General features: G+C 50.6%; 1 protein-coding gene across 12 annotated transcripts in view; it reads right to left on the reverse strand.

Annotated features, from left to right (window-relative positions):
* The window catches only part of Prkag2 (protein kinase AMP-activated non-catalytic subunit gamma 2), a 338,192-nt gene that overhangs the window by 147,848 nt on the left and 163,182 nt on the right, over positions 1-27,162 (reverse strand). For 7 of the 12 annotated variants that reach the window (XM_051152187.1, XM_051152184.1, XM_051152183.1 and 4 more), the window contains exon 3: positions 26,689-26,968. The exons of 1 other annotated variant lie outside the window; for it this stretch is intronic. In XM_051152187.1, coding sequence (XP_051008144.1) covers positions 26,689-26,968 — 280 coding nt within the window. Of the gene's footprint in view, positions 1-26,662; positions 26,969-27,162 lie in introns of those variants that run through there. 4 more of the 12 variants (XM_051152191.1, XM_051152190.1, XM_051152192.1 and 1 more) reach the window with 2 other exon arrangements.

Consider the following 27,162-nt stretch of genomic DNA (forward strand, 5'->3'; position numbering starts at 1 on the left):
AAGGGTGTTAAGGTTTGAATGTGGACAGTCCCTCACAGGCTCCTGAGGTCCCTCACTCAGTCTCTGGCCAGTGGAAGTGTTTGGGGAAGGCTGCAGGACCTTTGGGTTTTAGAGTCTAGCTGGTGGAGTAAGTGGCTGGGGCCGAGCCTTTGTTCTGGTTCTGACCTGCTTTGTCTGTGGCTGCCCCATGTCATGTGGGCAAACTGCTGCCTCACATCCCCACTGGATGCTTTCCCCACCACGGTGAACTGAAATCCCTTAGAAACTAGGGGCCCAAATAAAGACTTCCTCCCCACAGTAGCCTGTCAGGTGTTGAGTCACAGCCAGTAGAAGAGCCTCTCTCCCCAGCTAGCCCTGACTATAGGAACATTAGTGTTGCACTGGATGCTGAGGCTGGAGAATCACTGTAAGGCCTGAGCCAGTCCTAGGACACTGCTGGGGTTGTCTCCACTTTCCCACGTGAGCCCCTTGTTCCAGTCATGATTGGCTGGTTTCCATTCTTGGGGTACGCTTTAGATTTTTCAAAGCTGCAGGCATGGCTGGTTCAGTACTTTGCTATCAGAAGGCAATCTCTCAATGGCTAGGCCTCAGTATACTAGCAGGGTGTCTCCTTGGTCACAATATAGTGACCTAAACTCACTGTGATTAAATCTGCAAAGAATGAAGTGGGGGAGATTCTGGAGTTTCACGTTTAGGTTCTTAAATTTTTTAATAAACTCTGCTTAAAACAAAGTTAAACTTTTCCCAATTTAAAAATAGTGACCCAGACAAAGGTACAAACCTTTAACTCAGACAGGAGGATCATGAGTTCCTGGTCAGCCCCCCCAAACAAAAATGCAAAAAAGAAACAAACAATAACCTGGTAAAGAAAATAAGTAGCAAATGCAGAGATCTGTCTGGCAGAACCGCTGAACAACATAAGGAGGAGACATGCTTGAATAAAAGATTATGTGAAAAATGTTGAAATTTTTTTAATGTGTGTGTGCATGCATGCACAAGAGGGCAAGTGTGTGTGTGTGTATGTGTGTGCGTGTGTAGGCAAGAGGTTGATGTTGGCTGCCTTCCTCTAGTTTTTAAGACAGAGTCTCTCACTGAACCTGGAATAGAGAATTTGCTAGACTAGGGGACTGCCAGTGAGCCCCCAGGATCCCTCTGTCTCTCCTCAGTATGGGGACTCTGGGTCCAGCTTTTGATGTGGGTTCCGGGGATTCAAGCTGAAGTCCTTCTGCCTGTGGGATGGCACTTCACTGACTGAGCCATCTCCCCAGCCAACAACGTTAATCCTCTCACACTAGAAAATAAGCAGAGTATGTGGAAAACAAGGTCTCAGGGCTTAGTGACTAAGCAGATGAGTGTCAGTTCATAAGGAAAATAAACAGCCAATGAAGGCAGACATGACGGACACTCACTCAACAAGTGGTCATTAAACTGGGGGAATGATCTGGGCAGCTGCTGATTGAGGGGATTTGGGTGCTGTAAACCACTCAAAGACACCCCTGTTCTCCAAGAACGGTATTTTCATTATCAAAAGAATAACTACCATTTACCAAGTCTCTCGCAAGCCAGACAAAGCACTGGGCAACGTAACAGTTGTCATTTCTTTGCATCCCTGTGAAGGCTGAAGGGCAGGCATCAATAGTGTGCCATTGCTGAAAGAGAGAGAGAGAGAGAGAAAGAAGAGAGAGAGAGAGAGAGAGAGAGAGAGAGAGAGAGAGAGAGAGAGAGAGAGAGAGAGAGAGAGAGAGAGAGAGACTGTAGCAGCTGGTAGGGTCACACGGCTGACAAGCTGGAGCAGGGAGCACGAACTTGAACCCCCACTCAGAACCATCCTGCCTGCATGCACACGAAACAACGTCAGGGCCCAAGGTCAAAGCCCTCTCTGGCTCCCCCAGGCCTTGCCTCAGTGAGTTTCTTGGAAGGCAGAGAACAGGCAAGAGTTTACATTCTTCGTGTTCACCTTTTACCTTCAGGCTGTAAAGTTTAAAGGCAAAAGAGTCAGCCTTGAGAGCTTTGATTTGCACCCAGGTGGACCTTACAGGCCTGAACATCCTCATGGGAGGGTTGCTGACCTGCTTGCAGGTGAACCCTGTGTCTGAAGTGCCAAGAAGAGCGGCCTGTGTCACTTGGGATTTCTAGGTGGCTGAGCACAGGAAAGGAGCAGACAGTCCCTCTGCATGCTGGGACCAGAATTCAGTGCTCACAACTTTGCTCTGAATTTACCTCACAGGAGCATTTGGGGTCTTTGTTGGGGACTCTAAGAATGTGACCAATTAGGTGAAGGGGATAAAAAGAATTCCATGTCTTTCTGGGTCACTGGCTGCTACCGAGGGAGGGGGGAGGGGAGATGAGGAGGAATCGGCGAGCTTCAGCTGCAGGTGTTTCTGCCTGGCATGGATGTCTATAATAATGCAGTTTTGGGAGAGGAAAGCTTTGAAAAGAAAGATGGAAGAGCTCCAGGATGACACTGTACTTTAAAGTGGCTCCGGGTCTTTACAGCTCATGCCTTAAAAAGCAGGGTCCTGAATGCCACAAACCAGGAACAAGAGTGAGGCTGGGGACAGAAGATGTTCTCACAAGACATCGTTCTGATGTCACTCCTATAAGATGTGGAGAGAGGTGTAAAGCAAGGTGATTTACATCATATTTCTTTTTCTTCCTTTTCGTGTGTGTGTGTGTGTGTGTGTGTGTGTGTGTGTGTGTGTGTGCGCGCGCGCGCGCATGTATTTAGTATATTTGCATACTTGAAGGTGCATGTGCTTGTGTGTATAGATGTAAAAACCTCAGGGTGGTGTTGGCAAGCATACTCAATAGCATTTCCACCTCTTACACTGAGGCAGGATCTCTCAGTTACACCCGGGGCTCATCGATAGGGCTCTATGGCCAGCTTGCTGAGGGGCCCCACCTCTGCCTTCTGGGGCTGGAGTTCCAGGTGGACCCTACCACCCATTATTCACATGGGCTTTGGGGATCCCAACTCCAGTCCTCATGCTAGCACACCAAATCCTTAACCACGGGGTCACCTTCCCAGCCCATGGCTGTAAGGGTGGTTATATTTTTGGTTTCTTCGGAACAGAGTTTTTCTTGTAGCCCTGGCTGTCCTGGACTTGCTTTGTAGACCCGGCTGTCCTTGAACTCACAGAGATGGCCTGCCTCTGCCTCCCAAGGGCTGGAATTAAAAGCGTGCACTATCATGCCTGGCCAAACTATCTTTTTTCTTTTTGTTTTTCAAGACAGGCTTTCTCTGTCCTGGACTCCCTTTGTAGTCCAGGCTGGTCTTGAACTCACAGAGATCCACTTGCCTCCCTGAGTGCTAGGATTAAAGGCATGGACCACTTCACCTGGCTAAATGAACACATTTTAAATTAAAATAGAATTACATCACTGTCCTCCCTCCCTTTTCTCCCAGGCATCCTCCCCTTCAACCCTTCCCATGCCCCCTCCACTCAAGTTGATAGTCTCTTTTCTTTATTGTTCCTACATATAATGCATACACAAATAGGTAAATCCAACCTGCTGAGTCTTGGTTTCAGGTCTGACCACTTTGTATTGCATAACCAATAATGGGCTCGTCCCTGGGAGAAGCTAATTCTCCTTCTCCCAATGCCATTAGTGGTATGAAGTTCTTTGTCTAGGAGTGGGACCCCATGAAAATCCCCACCTTCCTCATTAGCACGTCTTTTGGTATGGCCACTGTTCCTGTTTTGTTTATGCAACATTTCTAGGAGACTGTTTCACAGCACACTTCTTGGATTTCTGGCTGTTACAATTTCCCACCTCCTCCTCCTGAGCCACACATCATACTCCATAGACACTTGCTAGCAATGTTCGTTGCTACCTAGTCACAATAGCCAGGAAATGAAACGTCCTTCAACCGATGCCTGGATAATGGAAAGCTGGTACAGGTACACAATGCAATACTATTCGGCCATAAGGGAAAACGAAACATGATATTTACAGGTAAATGGATGGACCTAGAAAACACACACACACACACACACACACACACACACACACACACACACACACACACACACAACACACACACACACACGCGCACATGAGCATACAGTTCTTAGCTCCAAATTTTCAGTATAAATGTAGCTCTCATCCCTCATTAAAGAAATTTCTCTTTATAGGAAGAGAGACCATGGCAGAAATCAACAACTAAACACAAAAAAGCAGAGATGAACAGGCCGTGGGGCCTAGCCACAGTGGCTAGGCACATTCATATGTGTCTCACTATTGGTGTTGGTTGAGTTCTGCAGCTATTAATCCGCACTCAGCAACAAACAAGAAAGGTCACTGCACACTGAAGACCACAACCCTGGGAGATTTCATACTTCCAACTTGCACCATCACTTTATGACTTGTATGCTAATTTTCTCTCTAGCTGGACTGCACATGCCATGCTCACAGGGGTCTTGTCTCAGAAGAGCATCAGAACCAGCACTACTGGAGGAGACCTTGCCGGTGGCTCGGCAGCAGTGAAGTGACCCAGGGAAGCAGGCAGAGTGTCCTGGGAACAGCATGGCCTGTCCCTGGGGAATGCATAGGCTGACTGTCTTGGAGCCCAGGGAAGGACTGTGACAGCTCTGTGACCTTTGCAGTCACACACTACACTGCAGTGGGCCACAGGATGCTCACAGGCTTAGTTCTTCTTAACCCCAATGTGCAGATCTTATAGGTGGAATGGATGCCACCAGGTCTACTGCAGCAAAAATAGTTAAAAGCCAGGCTCTTCAATAGATGGGAGTGCTGAGGCAGGAGAGGTCATAGCCACTATAGACAGGCAGAAGTGGGGGTGCTCAGCACTGTGCACCAGTGTATTTAGGAGGGGTGCTCTCATGCTGGGGGACAGCACATACTGCAGGCCACACCTCTGCACTGTGGGCAGTGAGCCACTGTTACAGTGCTGAGAGCCGCCTGCTGACCCTGTAACCTGTTTCACCCTTGGAGGGTCCCCGAAGGTGACTGACTCTACTCCCACACATCGGAGGCTTGCTAAGACTTAGAGACACCTGCTGTCCAGTAAGCTGGGCGTGCCTTAGCCTCGAGTCTACCCAGAACTGGTCAATTGTTGTTCTTGGTGTCGCTATGGATACCAGAGTGGCTATCCCATTCCACCTGTATCCTAAAGGACACCCTCCACACGTGACTGTGTAGATGCCACTCAGAGCTTTAGCCTCATCAGGCCATGTGGTTAGGGACAGTTTCTTCCTCTTACTACTGGAAGTCCGTGGAATGCCCAGAGATGATTCTTGGATTAAAATTATATTTCAGAAAAGCCCTGAAACCTTCAGCACCACTGAAGCTACTACTCGAGACACCGTGACAGATTTCACTAACATTGTCATAGGGACGTGGAGAGGAGAGCAGCAGCTTAGACTTGGGGTGCATCATCTCATATGACCACATAGCTCATTCATGAGAAGGGCATCTCTTGTGCTAGAGCTGCTGAGGCCTGGAGACCACATGCCCCAGTACCCAGGGGTCACAGTGCACATGTCCTGTGTGGACAGACTTCCCCAAAGCACTTTCCTGTGTTTTCACCATGGGAGGAGGAGGTCAGCTGCTACTGTTGAATTAGGGATATCCATGGACACAGGTTCACCAGAGCTTCCAGGACTCTGGAGTGACTGGGAGAGATGGAATCCTTGACCTGCTCCATAGTCCAGGTGCAGTTAGGAGCCAGCAGCTGTTTCTCTGTGGCAAGGACATAGGAAAAGCAACTCAGGACACATCAACAAAAATCTCACTCTCAATCCTTCGAGGGGCGTGACCCTCACGGGGCCTGAAAAGCACCCAGGTTCCTGAGAGTCTGCTGCCAATCAAAACCTTGGGGTGTGAGGTACAGCTTGGAGCAGGGAGCAGTGTGTACATGGCCAGAGCACTCCTGTGGCTTGCAAAATAGTGTGTCATATTTCACGGAGAGTTCTAAAGGTCGAGTTGCGCGCTTGGTTCTTAGTGAGCTTGCCCTTGGGGGGGCCTCCCCTACTCCTTCGTTAGGGGCTGTGTTTGAGTCACACCTCTGAGGCATGGCCTGCCCCACCTGACTCAAGCCACCATGTGGCTCCGAGTCACCCCAGAACACTCAGGGTCACACCTAGCCTCGTGGCGCCTAGGGGAACTGGAGTTGGGAGAATGTGAGTGACAAGAGAGTGTTTATTTTGGCAAAGATCAAGCACCTCGGTTCACCCGGCTCAGCTCACGCCAATGACATCTAAGCCCACTGAGATTTGATAGTGGCCACAGAGGATCCGACTGTTAAAAGCACAGAGAAATGCTGAGGGCTTGCTGTGCAAGCATGAGAGCCTGGGTTAGGATCCCCAGAGGCCACACAGAAAGACAGAGGTGGTTGTGCATGCCTGTACTCACAGCATGGAAGAGAGCAGAGACAGGAGAATTGCTGGGACTTGGGGCTTTCTGGTTACCAGTCTAGCTGAACCCACACTGAGCCCCAGTCTAGTTCATTGAGATATTCTGTCTCAAGGGAGTAAAGCAGACAGATGTATAGGAAGACAGCTGATACTGACCTCTGTACATACTCCTGTGGGGCGTACAGAGAAGTGAAAACCTACAGCAAGAATTATTTCTAACTAAAATGTGTAAAATCTGAAGCTCTCTGAGAGTCTTGAAGGGGCATCATGTGCCCATGCAAGGCTCTCAGGGTCCTTTTTCAGTCCTTTCTTGGGGTCCTTGTATTCTTGAGTTGGCAGGTACCCACTTATCAAGATCTCTGTAAAAGCATATCAGGCCCAGGGCTCCAAAGGTCCCAAAGGCAAGAGGGAAGGACAGAGGTCAGCTTTGTTGTGGCCCAGAGGACAGATCCTGGGTGTAGAGGGCCCCAGAGCAGTGTATCTAAAGGCCAGACATCAGACATTCTGATTAAAGCAACAACGTACAATAGGAACGCGCCCCAGTTGTGGATGGGTGAATAAAGTTTATAAGTTCCCAGGCTAGGCCAAAAGCCAGCATCTGGCTGGCCCAATCTCACCTTCCAGGTACCTGGGCAGGGATGCTGCTTTCTGGGACCCCAACTACTTCTACACACATTCATCTGGAAATTTAACATGAGGTCTAAACTGACATCTGCTTTGACTGGTTTCTTCTCAAAGTGAAATAGGTGATAAAATGAGACCGATAGAAAGGTTCAGGTCAGGTGTAATCCCTGAGAGAAACCTGGATCCAGTATAGGCCTGCAATCTTGAGTGACTTACATGGTTTTTCAACCACTTTTCCTATAACACAGCAGGCTCAGCCCATTCAGAGGTCAGAAACATCCCATAAGTTGATGCTGATGGCAGCTGCTGTTCCCACTGCCTGTGCCCTCATCTTTGCTGGTGTCCCCTGCCCCTCCATCTCCACTTTAGTGTCATATTCTGAGACTAACTGTAGTCACTGGTACCTGCCTCTTAATCCTCTCCCTTTCCTTCATTCCAACCACTTTGAATGCCTACCTGGAGCAAGCAAGCACTGAGGGGCAACACGTTAAGGTAGCTCTGGTCACCATCAAAACCAAACTTCTTGTGTGTCAAAGGATTTCACCAAGAAAGTAGCGATGACACTGAGGAGATAATATTTGCAAGACAGACATCTGCAAAGTGTTCACCCTTCAGAATTCCTACAGACTAGTGAGAAAAGACAAAACAGGCAGGAGGGGCTGGAGGTGGCCCAGAGGTAAAGAGCACTAGCTGCTCTTTCAGAAGACCTGGCTTCAGCTGCCAGCACATATCAGGGGGCTCACAACTGTCTATAACTCTGGCCTTTGCAGGCACTTGCATGCATGTGGTGCATATAACCTGTGAACCGCCCCCTCCCCAATGAATTTTGCATCTATTTTTTTAAAAGAGAAAGAAGCTTCATCAGGTATTTCCCCCAAAGAAGAGCAACAGGGTCACACACATGCTTGAGAAGCTAGCTGTTCATGGGAACCACGAATCCGAACCACAAATGTGAAGAATTTCTGCTGACAAAGAGAACGCGGAAGACAGAATCTTAATATGTTGCTCCTGGTAATTTAAAATGCCACATCTCTCATGGAAGCAGTTCAGACATTGCTCAGTAAGTTAAACGTGGGATTCCTGTACGTCCTGCTTGAAGCTATCTACCCAAAAGAACGGAAGACAGATATTAAAACAGCCTGCACACAAATGTTCACAGCAGTGCTACTCACAACATACAAAAGGGGGAAACAACTTGATCATCAATAGATGAGTGGGTAAACCAGATGTGGTATATCTATGCAAGGGAATATTATTCAACCATGAAAAGCATGGTGCCATGGTAAATCGTACAATGTACAATTTCCCAACAAAATGTGGAGAGAGAGGAGCCAGTCACATTATGTGATTCTATTTCCACATAAACTCCAAAATAAGCAAAGCCACAGAGACAAAACATAGATTGATCTTGCCAGGCCCTGGGGATGGGAAGAGGGATGAGGGTCTGTTTGGAGTGACTGTTAGTCTGGATCCTAATGTTCTCTAGGGGTTGGTGTGCTGCTGGCTTGGTACCCTGTGTGAGAGAGCCAGCACTTCTCTGCCTCCACTGTCACATGCCCAGTATGTCCTCTCTATATAATGCCTGGTCCTTCCTCAACAGGCTCAACAGTCCCTATGTAAGTCACCATAGGCCTGAAGCAGCCACGGACAGGCTCCTCTGCAACCATTAACCAAAAGAAGCCTTTTCTCCTTAGATACCCACATCAGGTGCTTTGTCACTGAGACAGCCGACACAGCGATGAAATAGCCTCAGACCAGAGAGGTCACTGTATAATGTTGGGAATGCACTTAATTTACTGTATGTTTTAAAACTGTACAGGCACAATGTCATACAATATGTGCATTTAACCACAAAAATAAATTAAACCCACAAAGTCTGGAGGAAAATAACTACAGGCTCTTCTATACTTGTATTTCTTTTTTTCTTTTTTCTGTGTTTGTTTTGAGGCAAGGTTTCTCTGTGGCTGTCCCGATACTTGCTCTGTAGACCAGGCTGCTCTTGAACTCACGGAGATCTGTGTGCCTCTGCTTCCAGAGTGCTAGGATTAAAGGCATCACTACCATGCCCAGCTAGTATCTGTATTCCTAATAGTGGTAAGTATGCTTGTGCTACTTCCAGGGAATCCCTCATATATTCTGATATGATCGCTGTCTCCATGTCTTTGGCTACCTTATTTCAATGGTATACTTTTTTTCTTTTTAGATTTGTTTATTATGTATACAGTGCTCTGCTTGCATGTCCACCTATAGGCCAGAAGAGGGCATCAGATCACATTATAGATCGTTTCTGGGACTTGAATCAGGACCTCTGGAAGAGCAATCAGCGCTCTTAACCTCTGAGCCACCTCTCCAGCTCAATGGTATATTTTTCACAGCTATATAGTATTCTGCTGTGTGGATAGGCTGTCTTTACTCAGTTACTCCTCCATTCACAAGGATTAGATTGTCTGCAATTGGTCTGCTGAAAGGCCCTAGAAGCACTGGAACCCCAGTGGCAGGGAGCATTCCCAGGGCCACTGTCTCCTTCCTTCCTTCCTTCGTTTCCACCTGCCTCTGCCTCCCGAGTGCTGGGATTAAAGATGTGCATCACCATGCCCAGCTCCCAGTATTTTATTTCTAAGTGCTGTTTGCCACCATCAGTAATGAAATGGTGGACACTTTTGTGCTACTCAATAGTAATGAGATGGTAAAAACATTACCTGGAGAAGGGGCCCACTCCAGAGCTGGGATGGAAAAGTGTAACATAAGCCAGAAAGCCAGGCAGTGATTATAACAATGTAGAGTCAAAAGACCCAGGCCCACTTGAGGCTCCTTTTAGATGAGGCTCAGACAATGTGAGCATCAGAATATGGCAATGAAAAAATTTAACTCATTAACTAAAAAACAAATCCATGAGTCCAGACACACACACACACACACATACACTCATACATATGTACACATACATATACAGGCACACATGTAAACACATACATATGTGCATATGCATGCAATGTGCATATACACATATGCCCACATATGTTTGTATATACATGGGCACACCACACAAATGTACACATCACACACACATCCATTCATGCATATATTATATATCATATTATATATATGGACACACATATATTCATGTGCATATGCACACATACATGCATGCACATATACACACACAGTAATGATGATAGACCTTTTCCTGAAAAAGACTCCCTTCCAACCAGCTAATACAGAATTAAGTGATGAATTAGGACATGACTCTTTGGCGCCCATCACAGTCGTAATTCAGGCAAGATTCATTGATTGCTGCTAAAAGTAGCAAGGGAAAGTTAGATAAGAAAGAGGCTGTTTACACACTATTCTAAGTACCCGCCCTAGAGCACTGGCTGAACAGGAAGGGAAATGAATACTTTATTAAAGTGGAAAGCCTCCCTGTGTGGAGAGGCCCCAGCTCGTCACCAGGGCTCCTATCTCCAGGAAGGTGCTGGAACAGTCACAGGCTCCTGCTGTGAGGCCTGGGCACAAGGAAGTAGGCCTGTGGCTTGCCTGCCAACAGCTAACCCTGAATGTGAACATGAGGAAGTGCTAGGTACACCCAGAGTGAGGGCAGCCACACAATAGCTGGCCCCTGGCCTGTACCCGCTGGGCAAATGCTGAGGTCATGGGAGATGAGAGACAGGCAGAAGAGCTGTGGGCAGCCGGGGCTTAGAATACACAGGGTTGCAGACTAGGTCGTGTCTGGGGTACTTCCAAGAAAGATGTCATTAAGACACTTTGCTGAATGCAAACAAAGCCTGAAGTGTAGCAAACCAACTTTGTTGACTTTAGTCTCCTGGACCTGAAAGTCCCACTGTGGAGGGACCACCTTGTTTTCATAAAGCCCTCATGGGTTAGGGGCAGTGGTTCTCAACCATTAGGTCAAGACCCATTTGGAGGTTGCATATCAGATATCCTGTATATCAGATATTTACCTTACGGCTCATAACAGTAGCAAACTTATAGTTATGAAGTTGGGGGGTCACCACAACATGAGGCTTTCATTACATTAGAGGCTCACAGCATGGGGAAGGGTGAGGACCACTGGGTTATAGATGTTGTGTCTGTAATTTACTCTCAGTTGCTCTGAGTCTATACAGACAAGCACTCCAGGGCCAGACGGTGGGGTGAGGGGAGACGGACAGATAGACAATGTTGGAACTAAGCAAACTTGGAGGGATGTTAGCTTTGTGAATTGGGGGAAGACCACAAGAGATCTCTTTAGACTATTTAAAATGTTTTCATGTGTGTGAGGTGGGTGTGTGCACATGGGTGCGTTTGTGTGTGGGTTGCACCTGCATTCAGTTGCACGTACACCTGTGTGTGCATGCATGCGGAGGCCAGAAAGGGACTCAGGAGTCTTCCTCTACTACTCTCCACTCTATTATTATTATTTTTTTGTAAGTTTGAAATTGTCAAAATGGGATGTTACTTCAAAAAAGGAATTGAAAGAGGCTAGGGACACAGCTCGTTAGAGCGTTCGTCTATCTTCCATGAAGCCCTGGCCTCAACCCTTAGCACCACATACAGCGCCACCTAGAATCCAGCGCTTGGGAGATGGAGGTAGGAAGATCATTGGTCCAAGGCCATCCTCAGCCACGCAGTGAGTTGGAGGGCTATGGAAGAAGCTTGCCTCAAAATGGGGAGGGCTTGAGCAACAGGGTGAGGACAGAGATGCCGTGCTTACTAGCAGCATCGTTTACTGTCCCCAGGGCAGCAGGAGTGTCTCTCAGGTAGGCTGTGTAGTACTGGGAGACTCTTAGGATTCATTTCTGCCACTCACAGCCTAGTTTGGGCTGGCTCCTTCTAGGGGACAGGTGCATGGTGGCCACCAGAGGGCGCCCTCCTAGACCTGATCTAGGTGCCAGGCCACATAGCTGTGCCATGTGATGGCTGCACTTTTCAGGAAAGTGGGATGCCGCACATACTTTTCCTTTCTTTGTGGACAGGCCGGATGAGTCACCTTTTTCAGAGGGCTGCAGAGCTGCCAGCTGCCGGGATCTGGAAAGCTCCAGCTGTAGCCAGTGAGCACAGGTCCCAGTAAGGTTGGCTGGCCAAGGCTGGGGGAGCTGTGGCCTCTAAGGAGGGAGCGGTTCCTGGGGAACAGGCCAGCCCAGAGTAAATCTTGTTTTGTTGGGCACTGAGTAAAACTCAAGCTAAGTCTGGATCCTGGCATCTTGAGGACACACTAAGACTGTTGGTCCCAGGCCCTGTAAGCAGCGTGTGTGTATCTGTTTCCTGTTTACATGTCCCCCGTGTGTCAGCCTGCACACCTGCCCTTTTCCAGGTGACACTTACAGCCTCCTCCCCTCACCTATGCAATCCCCACCTGTCTTTAAGGCCCCAATCTGTCCTACTGCCCCTTCTTCCTCTGGCCACCCTGGCACTGGGCTATTGGAACAAAGACCTGAAGAGGAGAGGAGGCAATCCTTGTGGATGCTTGGAGGGTCTTTCTAGAAGCTAGGTGGAGCTCCATGCTATGAGAGCTGCAGGAGGAGAGGTGGCCTGGCTCCCAGCTGGGTGTGGCAGGCCATGCTCTGTTCATGGCACTCTGGCTTCTTGGAAGAGTACCACATTCCTCCCAAAGATGTCTCCATCAGGGGAAGAGGCATGCTAGGGTCCTCTCCCTGTCACCCTCCCCCCCCCCCCCCCCCCCCCCACACACTAGGAGCTTCCTTGTCACAAGTTCTTTCTCTGGCAATACTTCAGGAAGGCGAGAGATGACCATTCTGTATGCCCAGTGTGAGAACCAATGCCCAGGCACCACAGAGTCCTCTGAAAGCTAACTGCAAAAGACACGTCATCAGAGACCCACAGTGATGCCCCTGCTGCACACCAAACACGTGACTACAGACAAAGAATGAAGCACGCTAGGTGGACTTGAGACTCCTGTCAGCAAAGGCGCTAACATTCTCTGTTACCAATCTGCCTGCTGCTACTGTACTAAAAGCGCTGGAAGTAACCTGGAAGATCTGTCACCAAGACCCAGGTTCTGTGACACGGCCCCATAGCCACTCAGTGTCCCCTATGTACCATGCATGTGTGCCCTCTCATCTGCTCCTTGCTCTTCTCTTTCCCAAGGGCCACAGACCCTGCAGAGATGCCTGGGCTCCTTTGCAGTGGGGGCTTTAAAGGTCAGGCCTCGGGAAGTGTGTCTGGCTTGGGTACAGCCCCTGTGGCTTTTTCGTTCCTCTTGGCCAGGCCACTGCTCAGGTTCCATCCTCCTTCAGTACGCTTTGACTGTTTTATATTGTCCCTCTTTTTAATCTCTCCCACCCGGGGAGGGAGGCCTTTGTTCCTAATCTCCAGGTCACCTCCCAGGGTCCTGTGGGTTTGTCAGCTCCCCTTCACCTCGCAGCCACAGAGCCACATGACTAACCGTCTAAGCCAGGCCTAAGCTCGTCTGTTTTCAGTACACAGAAGTTCCCATTTCCTGCAGGACCCTGTCTGACAGGGGGTGTGAAAGGTGTCCTTAGGAGAAGGTGCCAGAGGGTCAGCAAAGGGGTCTGCGGGGGGACCAGCTAGCTATGCATCTAGACATCAGGGCTGGAGGACTGAACTTACTCCAGCTTAGACCCAGCCCTTCTGTCCCTGCTCTGGACTTGGGCACAATGGCCCGTTGATCCACACAGGCTGCCCCACTGCCCCGTGTTTGTTCTGCAGGGCAAGCTGGGGCAGGGCCCCTCAGCCCCGGGGAAGCCCCTGGCATGTAAATTGTAGACTTGGAGACTCCAAATGGAGGCTTCATTCTTCCCCACACAGCACAAAACCTGCAGCGTTTGATGGGAAAACAGACTTTTATTTGAAAAATAAACTCCCAGTTGCTGGGCTATAAAGGAAGGGCTGTCTGGGATCCAAGGTCTCAGCGGTGTGAAAGAGCCCCAAGTCTTACAAGTTAAATAAACTCCTCTGCAAGCTCATTTGAATTTCAAAGGCCTTCATGGCACAGACTAGGATAAAGAGCCACACTCAGAACAAGGGGCTAATGCGTAGTCACCTGCTCAGGACGACAGGAACCCCAGTCTTCCTGGTGGAACTGGGACACTCTAACCACAAACAGAAAACGAAATTCCTTTGGAGGTTCAGAGTCCACATGACCTCGGTCAAGACTGAGCTAGTCTTAGAAATCTGAGCTTAAAAAGATACCTTCTCCATCTCTGGCCAGAATGCATCACGTCAATCCCTCCGCCCTAGCCAGACTCGCCCCACAGGCATTCCACACTCATCTCAGCTTCTCTGACCATCTAGGGTGGTATTTTCCAGGCTGCAATCACTCCCTCCACCCAGGTCATAAAATCAGCTCTGTGCATCTGATAAAGCACGCTAAAATAATAGAGACATGAGAAGGGCACTATGCACAAGATGACAACATCAAATGGTGTGCGTGTCTGTGTGTGTGTGTGTGTGTGTAAAGGGGGGGGGGAACACAGGTGTGTGGCTATGTTTTTGGAAGCCAACATCTCAGCTGTCCTTCAGGTACTGTCCACCTTGCTTTTTGAGAGTCTCTAACTGAACCTGGATCTCACTAATTAGGTTAGGCTGGCTGGTCAGGAGGCCCTAGGAGTCCTCCTGTCTCCGCCTTCCCAGCACTGGACTTGCCCCCTCACTCACCTAGCCTTTTTACATGGTTTCTAAGGCTTGAACTCAGGGTCTCATGCGCTCACCACTGGGCCACCTCCCGCCCACCCTCCCATGTGTCTCTTACTGCAGCCTGCAGTCAGGAGAAGTTTGCGTGCTGCAGGGAGGCTGGCGCCTTCATTTGCATGCGCAGGGCTCTGATTTTCTACTATAACAGTTCAGCTGACATGCTGGGGCTGCTTGAGCCAAGCATAGTCAGGCGAGGATTTCTAGATGAATCAGGCCTGAAAAGATGTCTCCAGGGACGCGGGAGCCTATTGGGTTGATCGGGTCCTTTCAGTGCTTCTCACATGGTCCCAGGTTCTCACTCCCATCTCTACCCTGACTGCTCTGAGCAGTAGCCGCTCAAACTCCTGCAAAGGGCAGGCCATCCCTCTGCAGCACCGATGGCTTCCCTAATCAGTCTTTAAAAGAGCCCTGGGCTCCACCGTGAGGCCCCACCTCCTCTGGCCTCACCTACAGCAAGTTGTCTTCATCCTCAGGTCTGGCCACACTGGCCTGCTCTCTGAGGACTCAAAGGACAGGAAGAAATGTACTGCCATGCCCATGCCAGGCATCTCATCTTTATGTTGTCTGAGCTCTCCCTGCCTCCATTCCCTCCCGGACTAAACGTCTTCCCATCAGAGAGGCTGCCGCTGACTTGACTTTCCTACATGCAGCAGCACCCTGCATCCCTCTAGATTTTTCTCCACCGGACACAGCATGCTGATGGCTAGGGAACATAGGCCCCCAGGAGGGCAGGGAGAAGCTTGTTTGCTGTGGCCTTCCCAGTGCCTAGCACTTAGTAGGGCCTTGTGAGGAGTGAGCTGAATATCAGAAGGGTGTGCCTTCTTCGTAGCCTCCTCATTACACCGGGACAAGACACAGGGAGAAGAAGCTGGGCTGATTCTAGCTTCCTTCCTCTGTACTGGAAGGACCACAACGGCTCCTGCCAGGGCTCAGCACGTGAGGCTGTAGCACCCCCTGGTGGCCACAACACCACAGAGCCAGGAAAACATAAGTGAAGACTCATAGGGCTTGAAGGCAGGGGGCCAGACCCTGGACGATGGGACCCCAACCTTGCTCCCATTCTACACACTTCCACACAGTGTGAGTGGGACCAGAATTAAGAAACAGTTCAAAAAACAAAGGTATAAAGGAGAACAATACTAAGGGCATTTCTCCTCGAACGTGGGAGGGACTCAGATGGTGTGGTGGCTGTCCCAAGTGACTAAATGTAGCATAAGACATTGCACAGAGGCTCTCAGTGCATTTCAGAGGACGTGAAAACCTACTGAAGACAAACTTTTTAGGGCTGGGTAGACAAGCAACTTGGTGAAGTGTTTGCTGTGCACATATGAGAACCTGAGTTTGATATACACAACATGCTAAAAAAAAAATCATCTGTGGTGGTGTGCACTGCCATCTCAGTACAGGGAGGGAGGAGACAGATTAGCCCATTTATGAGCTCCAGGCCAATGAAGAGGCCCATCTCAAAAAAAGATGGTCAGCAACTGAAAAATGACACCTGAGGTTGACCTCTGGCCTCCACAAGTATGTACACACGCACACACAGAAACATACGTAGGTCACACACTCATGTCACTCACATACACACCACACCCTTCCACATACCGGCATAATGCATATATACGCAGACACACATATACACACATCACACAGACACACATGTCACATACATAACACCACACACAACACCACACACAGATATTCATGTATACATAGACACACACGCACACACACATGTTAATGCTTATTTTGTTTTGTTTCGGTTTGGTTTGGGTTTTGGCTTTTCGAGACAGGGTTTCTTTGCGTAGCCTTGGCTGTCCTGGACTCTCTTTGTAGACCAGGTTGTCCTAGAACTCACCGCAATCCGCTTGCCTCTGCCTCCTCAGAGCTGGGATTACAGGCATGCACCATGGTGCCTAGCACATGTGACGTTTTAAAAAGATAAAGTAAGGTGGGAGGGGAGGTACAGAGAGAACCCAGAAGTGACTTATGACAAGACTTTGGCCTAATGTCTTCCCCGCCAGAAGTCAGCTTGAGGAGTTTGCCTGGCTAGTCCGTTCACTAAGGGAGACTTTGCCCAGCTGGCAACTGATGCACTTCTTAAGGTGTTCGCGGACTGTCTTTAGCATGTCCCAAGCCTCCTGACCTCTGACTGGCTGCTTCTCGGGCCCCAGCTGGAGTCCTTGTCAGAGAGAGTCAGCCCCCACCTCATGACCCGTCTGTCACACTGCTTTGTTTTTCTCTGATGGGGACTTAAGGTTTGTGCTCCTGTACTTCAGTCCACCTGGGGCAAGAGAGGAGACTGCATTCTAATGCTTTCGTGGTGTGAATACAGAAACATGTGACGTCAAGGGGTCTAAGCAGTAAGGAAGTTTTTTATAAAAATAATGGAGTCAGCAGGCAGGCTAGATTCGTGACAGAGACCAGGAGGATCACGTCCACTTTCTGCTCAGCCTACGTTCTATGTTGGTCTCTGTCCCTTACTCTGGAAACCATGTCCACCGCTGAGTGGCGGGACCAGGATGCCCTCAAGCCTTCGCTGGGAGGAGGCATCATCTACTCCTTAGACGGCAGTCAGCTTCTGCCTTCACTATGAAGCAGGTTCCTGGCACATGGAAGAGACAATGCAACTGGATAAGGCCAGCTCTGCCCAGTGCCACCTTGGTGCCTTAATAAAGCCAAGAAAAGAGGTAGAGAGAGCACGACTGTCCACCAGAGTCTGTCATCACCTGTGCTAAGGGACACCCCGTACACACTGGTAGAAGTGATGGACTTTGGGTAAGAAACGGCCTAGGATGTGTGGTGAGAAGGAAAGAGGAAGGAGTGTTCTTCTGCGGCCGGTGGCCCAGCTGCTGTGGTGTGTCATGCAAGAAGCAGGCTTAGCCGCTGGACAGTAGTGATGTGTGCGCACTACAGTGCAGCACGCTCAGGAAAGGCTGTGCACAGGGAAGGCTGTGTGCAGCCCTTCAGGGCCCCATAAAGGAGACACTACCAAGGACACAGAGTTACTTAAATCAGGTCAGCAGTTTGAAGGCCAGGACAAGCAGTTCACTGATTCCCAAGAGCAAATTCCACGGGCTGTGGGAGAGGCCGACTTTGCTGGGCACAGGCTTATCTGGGGCCAATTAGTTTACACGCACCAACAGCCACCACCAAGCTTCGTTCGATGGTTTAATCTTTTGTCAACTTGACTGGGCTTAGCAATACCTAGGAGATAAAGTGGCACACCCTGGGTACCTGTGAACTGGTTTCCAGAGAGGATTAACTGGGGACGGGGGTGGGAGTGGCAGTGGGAAGTACTGTCCCATGTGCTGAGTCTCTGGCAAAAGTAATGCCTGTACTTTGTGACCTGAAGCAAGCCGGTTGCCTTTTGTGCCGTGTGCCAACAGCCATCTTGCAGGGCTGATGAGGCTTAGAATGAGCTGCGAGCCTGCTGGAAGCCTGGGCTACTGGGAGATGCGAGAACATGGCTGCAGTGTTAAGGCCTGTCCCCTGTGCGTACAAAACAGGCAATTCTCTAAACAGCCCTGTGGCTGGCTGACTCCCTGAAGACTAGTGGCCTAGTTAGGCCTGTGAGGTCAAACAAGATATACCCCCCAAATTAACAGTATATAAGCCAGCAGAACATTCATACTAACAAACCAATGAAAAGTGTCTTCTTACTCAGTTGCTACCTGTTTGCCTCTTTTGTGCCCTGTGGGAAGCAAACTCCATGACTCAGTCCTCAGTATCCAACCCCACCTGCTCTCTCATACCCCTGTCTCTCCCTGGCCCGCCTCCCGCCTGACAGGAGCTCCAGGCTCCAGGCCTCCACTCCAAGCTTCTTCTTTCCCTGTCTGTGAGGAGTGGGCCTACTCTTGAGCCTGAGGTCAGCGTTCCTCCTCCTCAGCCTTCACAGAAAGTGAGGGAAACCCACAGTGACTAGATTCAGGGGGCCCAGGGGCCCGGCAAGTATAGCCCTTTATTGCGCATGGTCACCACTTACAGACCCAGGGTGGCCTAGAGGAAGAACTGAAAACTGAGAGGCCTACAACAATGGAAACACGTTCCCAGAGGCTGGAGGTCCTGGCAGTCAAGAGCGGCCAGGGCATGCTTTCAGGGGACCCCACAGAGCAGCGCTCCCTTGTCCTCAGACTGCCATTGCGGCTATCACTGTGATCACAGGCTCACAGTGGTGTCGTTCAAGTGCTGCCCCTGCATCTCAGGGCCTATCAGCCACACTGGACCAGGGGCCACCTTAGTGATGTCATCGGAACTGATGATATCGCAGTGATCCTATTTCCAAATAAGGCTGCATTCTGAGGCGCTGAGGGTTGGGATGCCAATAGATTACTTAGTGTTGGGAGCGGCACAAGTCAACTCTTAACAGTTGCTGTAATGATTAAATCAAATTGTATATCCAAACCCTTCCTCCTGGTAGGGCCTGAAGTGAACTTGGTTTGCCTAGGTCCCCCCTGGCATTAGCCTTCTGACTTGACTTTTTGTCCTTTCCCTTGCAGTCCTGCACTACATGGCTGCACAAGGTGATTCCTAATGGTGGTGGGTGACTCTGTTCACAGGACTATACAGTCCTGCCAGGAGCCATTAAACAGAAATTTCCGACTCATTTTCATCTCCTTTTTTGGCAATGCTGTGTTAAGTAGGAGCACAACAGACCACCAAGAAAAGCCAGTGGCCCACACCAGCAGGCGATGCTGCTACTTAAGCTGGGCAGTAAGAAGGGAGGGCAGCAGGGGTAGAGGGTCGGCATCTGCCCTGCCAGCTTCACTCAACAGCAATGAAAAGCACTTAGAAACTCTGTTGCTTCCTAGTAGTGGTGCATGGAGGTATGGGTGGGCTAGAGGAAAAAATGTCCAGAAGAAAGGACTTTCAGGGACAACAATGGTGGCTGGGAGCTTAGGACAGTGAAGGGCTGGGCAGTGAGGCCAAAGCAAAAGTCACTCAGCAATCTGCACACGGGCACACGAGACACCTGTGTCTTACTTAAAAGGGACCGAAGAAGCTGGGGAAAATAGCCCAGTCAGCTTCCCACGCAGGCATGAGGACCTGAGCTCAAAGAAAGAAAGAAAGGGAAAAAAAAAAAAAAAAAAAAAAAGGCGGGTGCAGTGGCTGTAATTCCAGCCGGGGAGACAGAGACAGGAGGATCCCTGAGACCCATGCTGGCCAGCCAGCCTGGCCAAACTGGTCAGTTCCAGGTTCAGTGAGAGACCTGGCCCGTCAGACAGACAGACACACACACACACACACACACACACACACACACACACACACACGTTGGGAGATTGACTGAAGAAGATACTGGCCCACACACCCACACACACTCACACACCCCCTCATGCACATGCATGCACACATGCAGTATGTGGTCTGTGGGCCACACTGGAAAGGCAGCCTCAGGCAACTTGCTTCTTCCTGGCACAATAACGGCCCAGACAGGGTGTCAAAGGATTCCAAGCTTCCAGTCAGCTGAGGCCGGCTTCTACCTAGAAAGCACCCTCCTGTTTGTTTGTCAGATCTGGCTAGAGAGCCTGCATTTCTCAAAACTGACACAAGAGCTCCATGTGAAGGGCAGGGCATGTGGAAAAGGAAGCTAATGACCCAGAAGAGGAGGGTCCGAGGCTAAACACTTGGAGACCACCTGGCTGGGCTGATGGTGGATGGGGCTGATCCCTGACCTGTGCTCACCCCGGCTGCCACACAGAGTGGACCCCTGGGCCCTCTCAGACTCTTGTGCTGGGTTTACTTTCAGGAGAAGGATGGGTTCCTGGAGAAGACCCTCAGGTAAGGTGCGGTTCTGCTCTGCTAGCTGAGCCTTGGTTGTAGAAGAGTGGGAAGACCCTTCCCCAGGAGTCTTGAGAGGACACTGTGTGGAAGGCCTGAACCACTGACTTTCTCTTTCAGTTAGGACACAAAAAATTCAAAAACATAGTGCCCTGTCTATGTGGACCTGGTTGTTCTGTTGTCTTTCATTTAAGAAGTGTGTGTGTGTTTGTGTGTATGTGTGCGCGCGCGCATGCCATGTGTGGACAGCTGCCCCCCAGAGGCCAGAAAGGGATGTCAAATCCCCTGGAACTGGAGTTACAAGTGGTTGTAAGTAGCCCAATGGGTGGGGGAAAGTTGAACTTGGGTCCGTCCTTTGGAAGAGCAGCAAGCATCTCTTCATCCAGACTGTTGGTGAGCCATCAGCAATGGCTACTTCTCTAGGCTGTCCTGTTAACCATTGCCTGTTAGACAGCCTGTGCCCTGAGAACCTTGACCCCTCCCTGCCAGGTTCCTCCCACCAACCCTGGGCTTTTGGCTTGTGTTTCTCACCCAATTCTAGCCCAGCCCCACTGAAAGGCTCGCCTCTACCCAAACTTGGAGTTCTCTCTACTCCATTCAGAGCCCCTGTCTCTGAGGCCATCAAAGCCCCATGGAGGGGCTGTCCTCCTCAGTGGCCTCTCAGATAGATAGACTATGCTGAGGCTGGGTAACCAGCTTTCACAGACATGGGAACACATGCCTGTAACCTGAGCACCCAGGAGGTGGAGGCTGTGGGCACCCTGAGCTGCCATGACATAGTGAGACCCTGTTTAAAAGTCAAAACAGACCCGAAAACAAGTAACAGCAACAAACAGGAAAAACAAAGAAGAAACTAGCCTGGGTAGGAGGAGTGAAGACGGACCTGAGCTATGCAAAGGAGACAAAACAAAGGTCAAAGAAGGTCGGAAACCCCAGGCATGGCTGGTGCTGTGGCTGTGGCTGGCACACAGGTGGATAGATTGGGAACTGGAGTTTGTGTCCTTCTCAGAACCTCAGATGTGGTCTTGTTTGGAGATAAAGTCACTGCAGATGTAATTACGTGGGGTGGGATTATGTTAGAGTACAGCAGGCCCCTCATCTCACATGGCTGGTGTGGTGGAAAGCACTTTAAGGACTGGGCTATTTTCCCCAGCTCCAGCCACAGCCGTGGCCACAGGGAGAGGGACCACATGGAGGTGGAGTGTGTGAGCTACAGCTGTGCTGCCCTGACACAATACAGGGCACAGACAGCATAAAGGTGGGCTCACGGCTCCACAGGTTTCAGTCTGTCATGGTGGGGAAGGCCCATGGTGAGGTCCATGGAGTAGCAGCCGGCAGCAGAGGCTCCTCATATGAGGCCAGAAAAGCGTTGAGTACCAGGCCTGGGCTATCACCTTAAAAGGCATGGGCCTAGAGACCTACTTCTCCCAACTGAACCCGAAGGTCCCACAGCCTCCCCAAGCTGCACCTTCAGCCAGGAAGCAAACGCTCAGATCATGAGCCTGTACGGACATTTCAGATCAAATCATTACAGAGATTTGAGTTGCAGGACCTCAGAAGCTGGCCACAGGCCTGGGACAGATCTTGCCCATGCAGAGATGGAGTAAACACATCTCTGCCAGCACTTTGATGCCAGCCTTAGGTAGCGAGGGCCCTCTCCCACTCCTGAAGCCTGTGTCCGCCCCCATCTGTCCATCACCTAGCCTTAGCCATCCATCCCCGAGTGACTGAGACAGCCTCACTTTGCTACTCAGATATAGCATAAAGGGATCAAGGACACAAGCTAAGGACACAATTTGAATTTCTGGGTGGAATAAAACAAACAAACCAACCATCCATACATTCTTGCTGTCAAGTCCCCTGGGAGCTTGCAGGATCCCTTCTCTGAGTCCCTGGCTGAACTGAAGTCTTGCTAAGATGCAGATAACGCAAATCTCCCACTAATTTCTTTAACGTGTTTAAAAAGCTAGAAGGGAAGCTAGGGCGACGGCCCCTGCCTATAGTCACAGCACGAGGAGGGCAGAGGTAGGAGGATTGTGGATTTGAGGCTACCCTGGGCTACAAAGCTATTTGGAGGCCAACCTGGGCAGCATAGGAAGACCTTGTGTCAAAAGCAGAACAAAACCGCAGCAGGGGGACAGCACAAGAACAGAGACTCAAACCAGCTTCAGAAATAAGGCACGACACACCCCCAAGGTTCTTTTGTACAAATGTGGGTCAAAGACAACTAGTAGGCAGTGCAGACAGGAAAACTGGGCCGCTATATGATTACTGTCCACTCTGGACAAAAGTAGAACAGCTATTCTTGGTAAAGAGACCAGACAGGAACGCCCTCTCAGGACTCTGGATAACGAGCGGTGCCCTCCTGACATCCCTGCAATGGACACAGTGAAAGACAGGCCCCGAGGGCCATGGAGTGAGTTCTAAGGCAGTGAGGGGCAATATGTTGTCTGAGTACTTTAATCCAGGAGTAGGTGTTCAAGCCTAGGGAAAGCGGATCCGCTGTCTACCCTCCAGGCCAGCCTCACGCCAGGCCAACTGAACCTGCAGCTGGAGGGGTCCGGCAATGCGCTGCTGTGGGCTCCGGCTCCAGGCCTGCACACTGGTACCTGGTGGGTGTGAGGAAAGCCCCGGAGCTGGGCATGGTGGTTCAAGGGCAACAACAGAGGCGATTGCCCTGGAGAAGGACTTGATCTGTGAAGTCTCCCTTCATCTCAAAAGCGTCCCCCAAGAGGCCAGGTGCCTCTCACGCAACCTGATCAATTTTCATCTTTGTGAAGCTCAGGGACACTCCATAACTCTTCCTTCCTAGGCCCAATCCATGGCTGCCTAGGAAGATGGGGAAAAGGAATCTTCATAAGCTCGCCTGGCCTTCTAGAAGACTAAGATGGCAGAGGCAGCATGACCTCTGCCTGGGGAGCTGGAAAAGGGCTGTGTGATCACTGTCTGTGATCCCATCCAATAGCTCCTCCAAGGGAAGGGAGCTGTGATGCTCAGCTTTGGACACACACTGTAGAGGTCATGCGGCCCCGCCCCATGCTGCTGTCAGATGTCAGCTTTGCTGACTCAGCTCAGTATAGGCGGCAGACCCTGACCCAGGGAGGCAGCAGCATTTGGTTTCTGGAAGGTGAAGGAGCCAAGCAGCACAGATGCCCCTGGAGTGTGGACTTCACCCACAGCAAGGCTTCTCAGAGTCAGCCTCTTTCCCTGTGCCGCAGGGCCTAGATAGCTCGGGAGTGGTTGCCTGAGGGTGAGGTTCTGCACCCCTTCAGTCTGTAACCCGAACTTCCCATCTGTGAAGTTTGATGGTGGCCCACTCTGCCATTCTATGCGTCTGCCTTGCCGAGGACCCTAAGGAAGGGTGTGAGGAGGGCTCCAGGGAGTGTAGACCCTCACGGCAGTATTTGGCATGGGGTAAGACCTGGTTCTTCCTAACAGCAACCTTCCCGTCGGGCAAGTTGGCCCACGTTAGATTGTGCACTCCCGTGCTCTTTGCAACGGCTCCTGTGCCAACTGTGTACACTCCTGCCCTGAGTGCACATTCATGCACCAAGTTTGCACAGTCCTGCCCTGAGTGCACATCCCTTATGCACCAAGTTCGCACAGTCCTGCCCTGAGTGCACACACATCACACCCATGACTTGTGCTGACTCCCCCTGGGACTCCCAGGTCTGCCCTAAGCCACCACACAGTCAGGAAGCCTCTCATGTGGCTCCTTCACCTGCCACAACAAACATCCTGATGCTGGCCTTGACTCTGAGCACTAGCCTTAGCTCTCCCTGCTCTGACCTCTCTTCCCTGCTCCCCGACAACACCTAGCACCGAGCTCATCTTAAGACACCCATTTATCTTTTAAGCCAGGCCTAGTGATACAGACCTGTACTCGCAGCTACGCAGCAGGCTGAGGCAGGAGGGTTAGGCTGAAAGACTGTCTGGGCTACACAGTGGGTTCAAGGCCAGCTTTGAGGGCCTGTGTCAAAATGAAAATGTAAAACAGGGTAAGGGGGATGCAGCTCAGGGGAGACACTTGCTGAAATGCACATGCGTGGACATCGGCTCTGGGACGGCATTTCAGGACATTGTGTCTCAGCCTCTCAGCTCTATTGCTGAAGTCCAATTGTAAGTGATCCAGGCCACTCAGCTGAGGTCTGGTCTACTGGTCCTCCATTTTGAGGGGCCGCACAAGAAAGCACGGCTGGCCCTCTTCATCTGCACATGCAACCAACCCCAGGCCAAAGCTCTCTTTTTTAATTGCCTCTATACAGATTATGTGCAGGCTCTGTGCGTGCGTGCGCGCGCGCGCGCGCGCGTGTGTGTCCGTGGTGTGTGTGTGTGTGTGTGTGTGTGACTGGGGGGCAGTGCCAGTGAGGCCAGAGGACAGCTCTGTGGAGTAGGTTCCCTCTTCCCACCTTAACATGGGTTCTAGGAATGGAGCTCAGCAAGTGCTGTCTTCTCCTGCTGAACCACCACCCCAGCTCTTTCCCTAGACTACAGCATAATGTATTTACAGATGTAAATCATTCGCACAGCATGCGCATTATGCTAGGTTTAATAAATAATCCAGAGATGATTTCAAGGATGTGGAAGGCTTAGGAGTTAAGAGCACTGGCTGCCCTTCCAGAGGACCCAGGTTCAATTCCCAGCATCCACATGACAGTTGGCAACTGTCTGTAACTCCAGTCATAGAAGGACCTTCTGGCTTTCTCAGGCAAAAAACATCCATACACAGAAAGATTACAAATGGTTTTAAAAAGTGTATGAAAGGATTATATAGGCTTATGCAAATGCTGCATTATTTTTCTATAAGGAACTTGGGCATCCTCAGGCTTTGGTCTCCACAGTGGATCCTGGAACCAGTATTTTGTCAAATAGTGAGGGACAACTGTGTCTGGGAGTCTCGGGGTGTGGTCCAGCAGTTGGAGGACACTCTCTAGAACATTTCAACAGCAGTGCTGGAACATTCTGCTCCTGACAGGATTTTGACGATGCACAGCTGCTTTCCCTGGGTAATGCTGGCCTCGAGGAGCTCTGTTCTACCAGCAACGCCTCAGTCACAGCACAGTATTATAGTCAGCGTGTTACAGGCTCATGGGGAAGCAGAAGAGCTGGCATCCTTGGGACATGGCTTTTGGGCCACTAGGCACACTATCCCACAGGCCACTTGTAAACACAAAACAGTAAAGAAATAATAACTCACAACCCAGGAAGGCCGAAGCGTGTCCACAGCTAGCCTTGCAAGGTAAAATATGAAAATGCTGCCCTTTCAGTCCCAAGCTCCTTTCCACCTTCCATGTAAACATTCTCAAAACAAAAACAAAAACAGAAACACCAACAAAACAAAGCCTGGGGGAAAGATATAGGCAGGGAGGGAGCAAGCTCCCTGAGGTAATCTGAATATGGAATGGCCCCTTCAAGCTCCTGTTTGAACACGTGAATCCCAGCTGTGGGGCTGTCTGGGCAAGCTGTAGACTCTTTAAAAGCTGAAGCCTCCCTGGGGAAGCTAGTCACTGGAGGTACTGGGGGGTGTTGAGCCTTTTTTTTTTTTTTTAAAAGCCTGGCCCTACTCGCTGTTTAGTGTCTGCTTCCTGAGTGCGTATGCAATGTGACCAGGCAGCCCCTGCTCCTGCTAGCGTGTCTTCCTCATCATGACGGTGTGTCTCTACAGAACTGTTAGCCAAACAAGCCCTTTCTTCCTGGAGTTGCTTTTGCCAGCATTGGGAAAGAAACTGAGACATACCCTACTTTACACTCAGCCTGTCTTACTACGATCTTCAGACGATAAGTAACTTATGAGTCAAGAGGGCGGTCTTCCTCCAACACACATGTTCCCTTCATGTTTCTCCAGCTGATCTATCCTGCCCTGTGTTCCAGGTGCCCAGAGCCCCAGAGAGAAAAACTTGGATCCTCCCAGTCCCCACATCCCAGACCCTAGGGACAGAGCCATAATAGGCAGCCCACTGGCCTTGGGTGCAGACCTGCCCTGGAAGTAATCAGACTGTGAACCTCAGGGTTCCTAGTTCACGCCACTGAGTTCATACCACAAGACAGGCACAGCGCACCAGAGGGCTAGCACAGGTGGTAGGCAGTGGGTGGAGCTGGATGTCACTGCGCATGAGGGCGTGGCTCAGCACAAGCCATCGGCAGCTCTGTGGCTCTGGTGTCCCTTGGCTGAGTGGCCATGGGTATGTCCCTCACAGCCCAGCACCCACCTGGAACCATAGCGTCAAAGTCTTACTTTTTCTGGACCGTGAGAAGAACCTGATGCCCCCAGGAGAGGTAGACGGGTTGGAGTTGGGTGAAGACTCTTTGGACGAGGAGCGGAAGATCCCACTGAAGCTCACGCGGCGCGGCGAGCGTGGAGGGGACTCCTGGTAGGAGAACGGGAACACAGTTTTGGGAGAGCCAGGGCTTGTCTTGGGCCTCACAGGAGCAGACACAGGGCTGGAGGGTCGGGGCTGGGGGCCCCTGGAGAAGAGTCCTCGGGAGGGGCTGCCTGAGCTAAAGGGACTGTCCACCTGCAGAAAGACAGACGAAATGGTGAGGCCGCAGTGCTGCATGCACACTCAACTGTCTACAGTAGACCCGCCATTCTCACGGTCACCAAGCAGGCAGAAGCAACCCTGAGCGCTTCCACAGAGGTGACAGTGGAAAGGTCTGGATCTCAGCCATGGATGACCAGCACTGTCCTGGAGTCCCGGCCACCCCAGCA

This window comes from Acomys russatus, chromosome 10 (genome assembly GCF_903995435.1).
Source record: "Acomys russatus chromosome 10, mAcoRus1.1, whole genome shotgun sequence".
Classification (NCBI taxonomy): domain Eukaryota; kingdom Metazoa; phylum Chordata; class Mammalia; order Rodentia; family Muridae; genus Acomys; species Acomys russatus.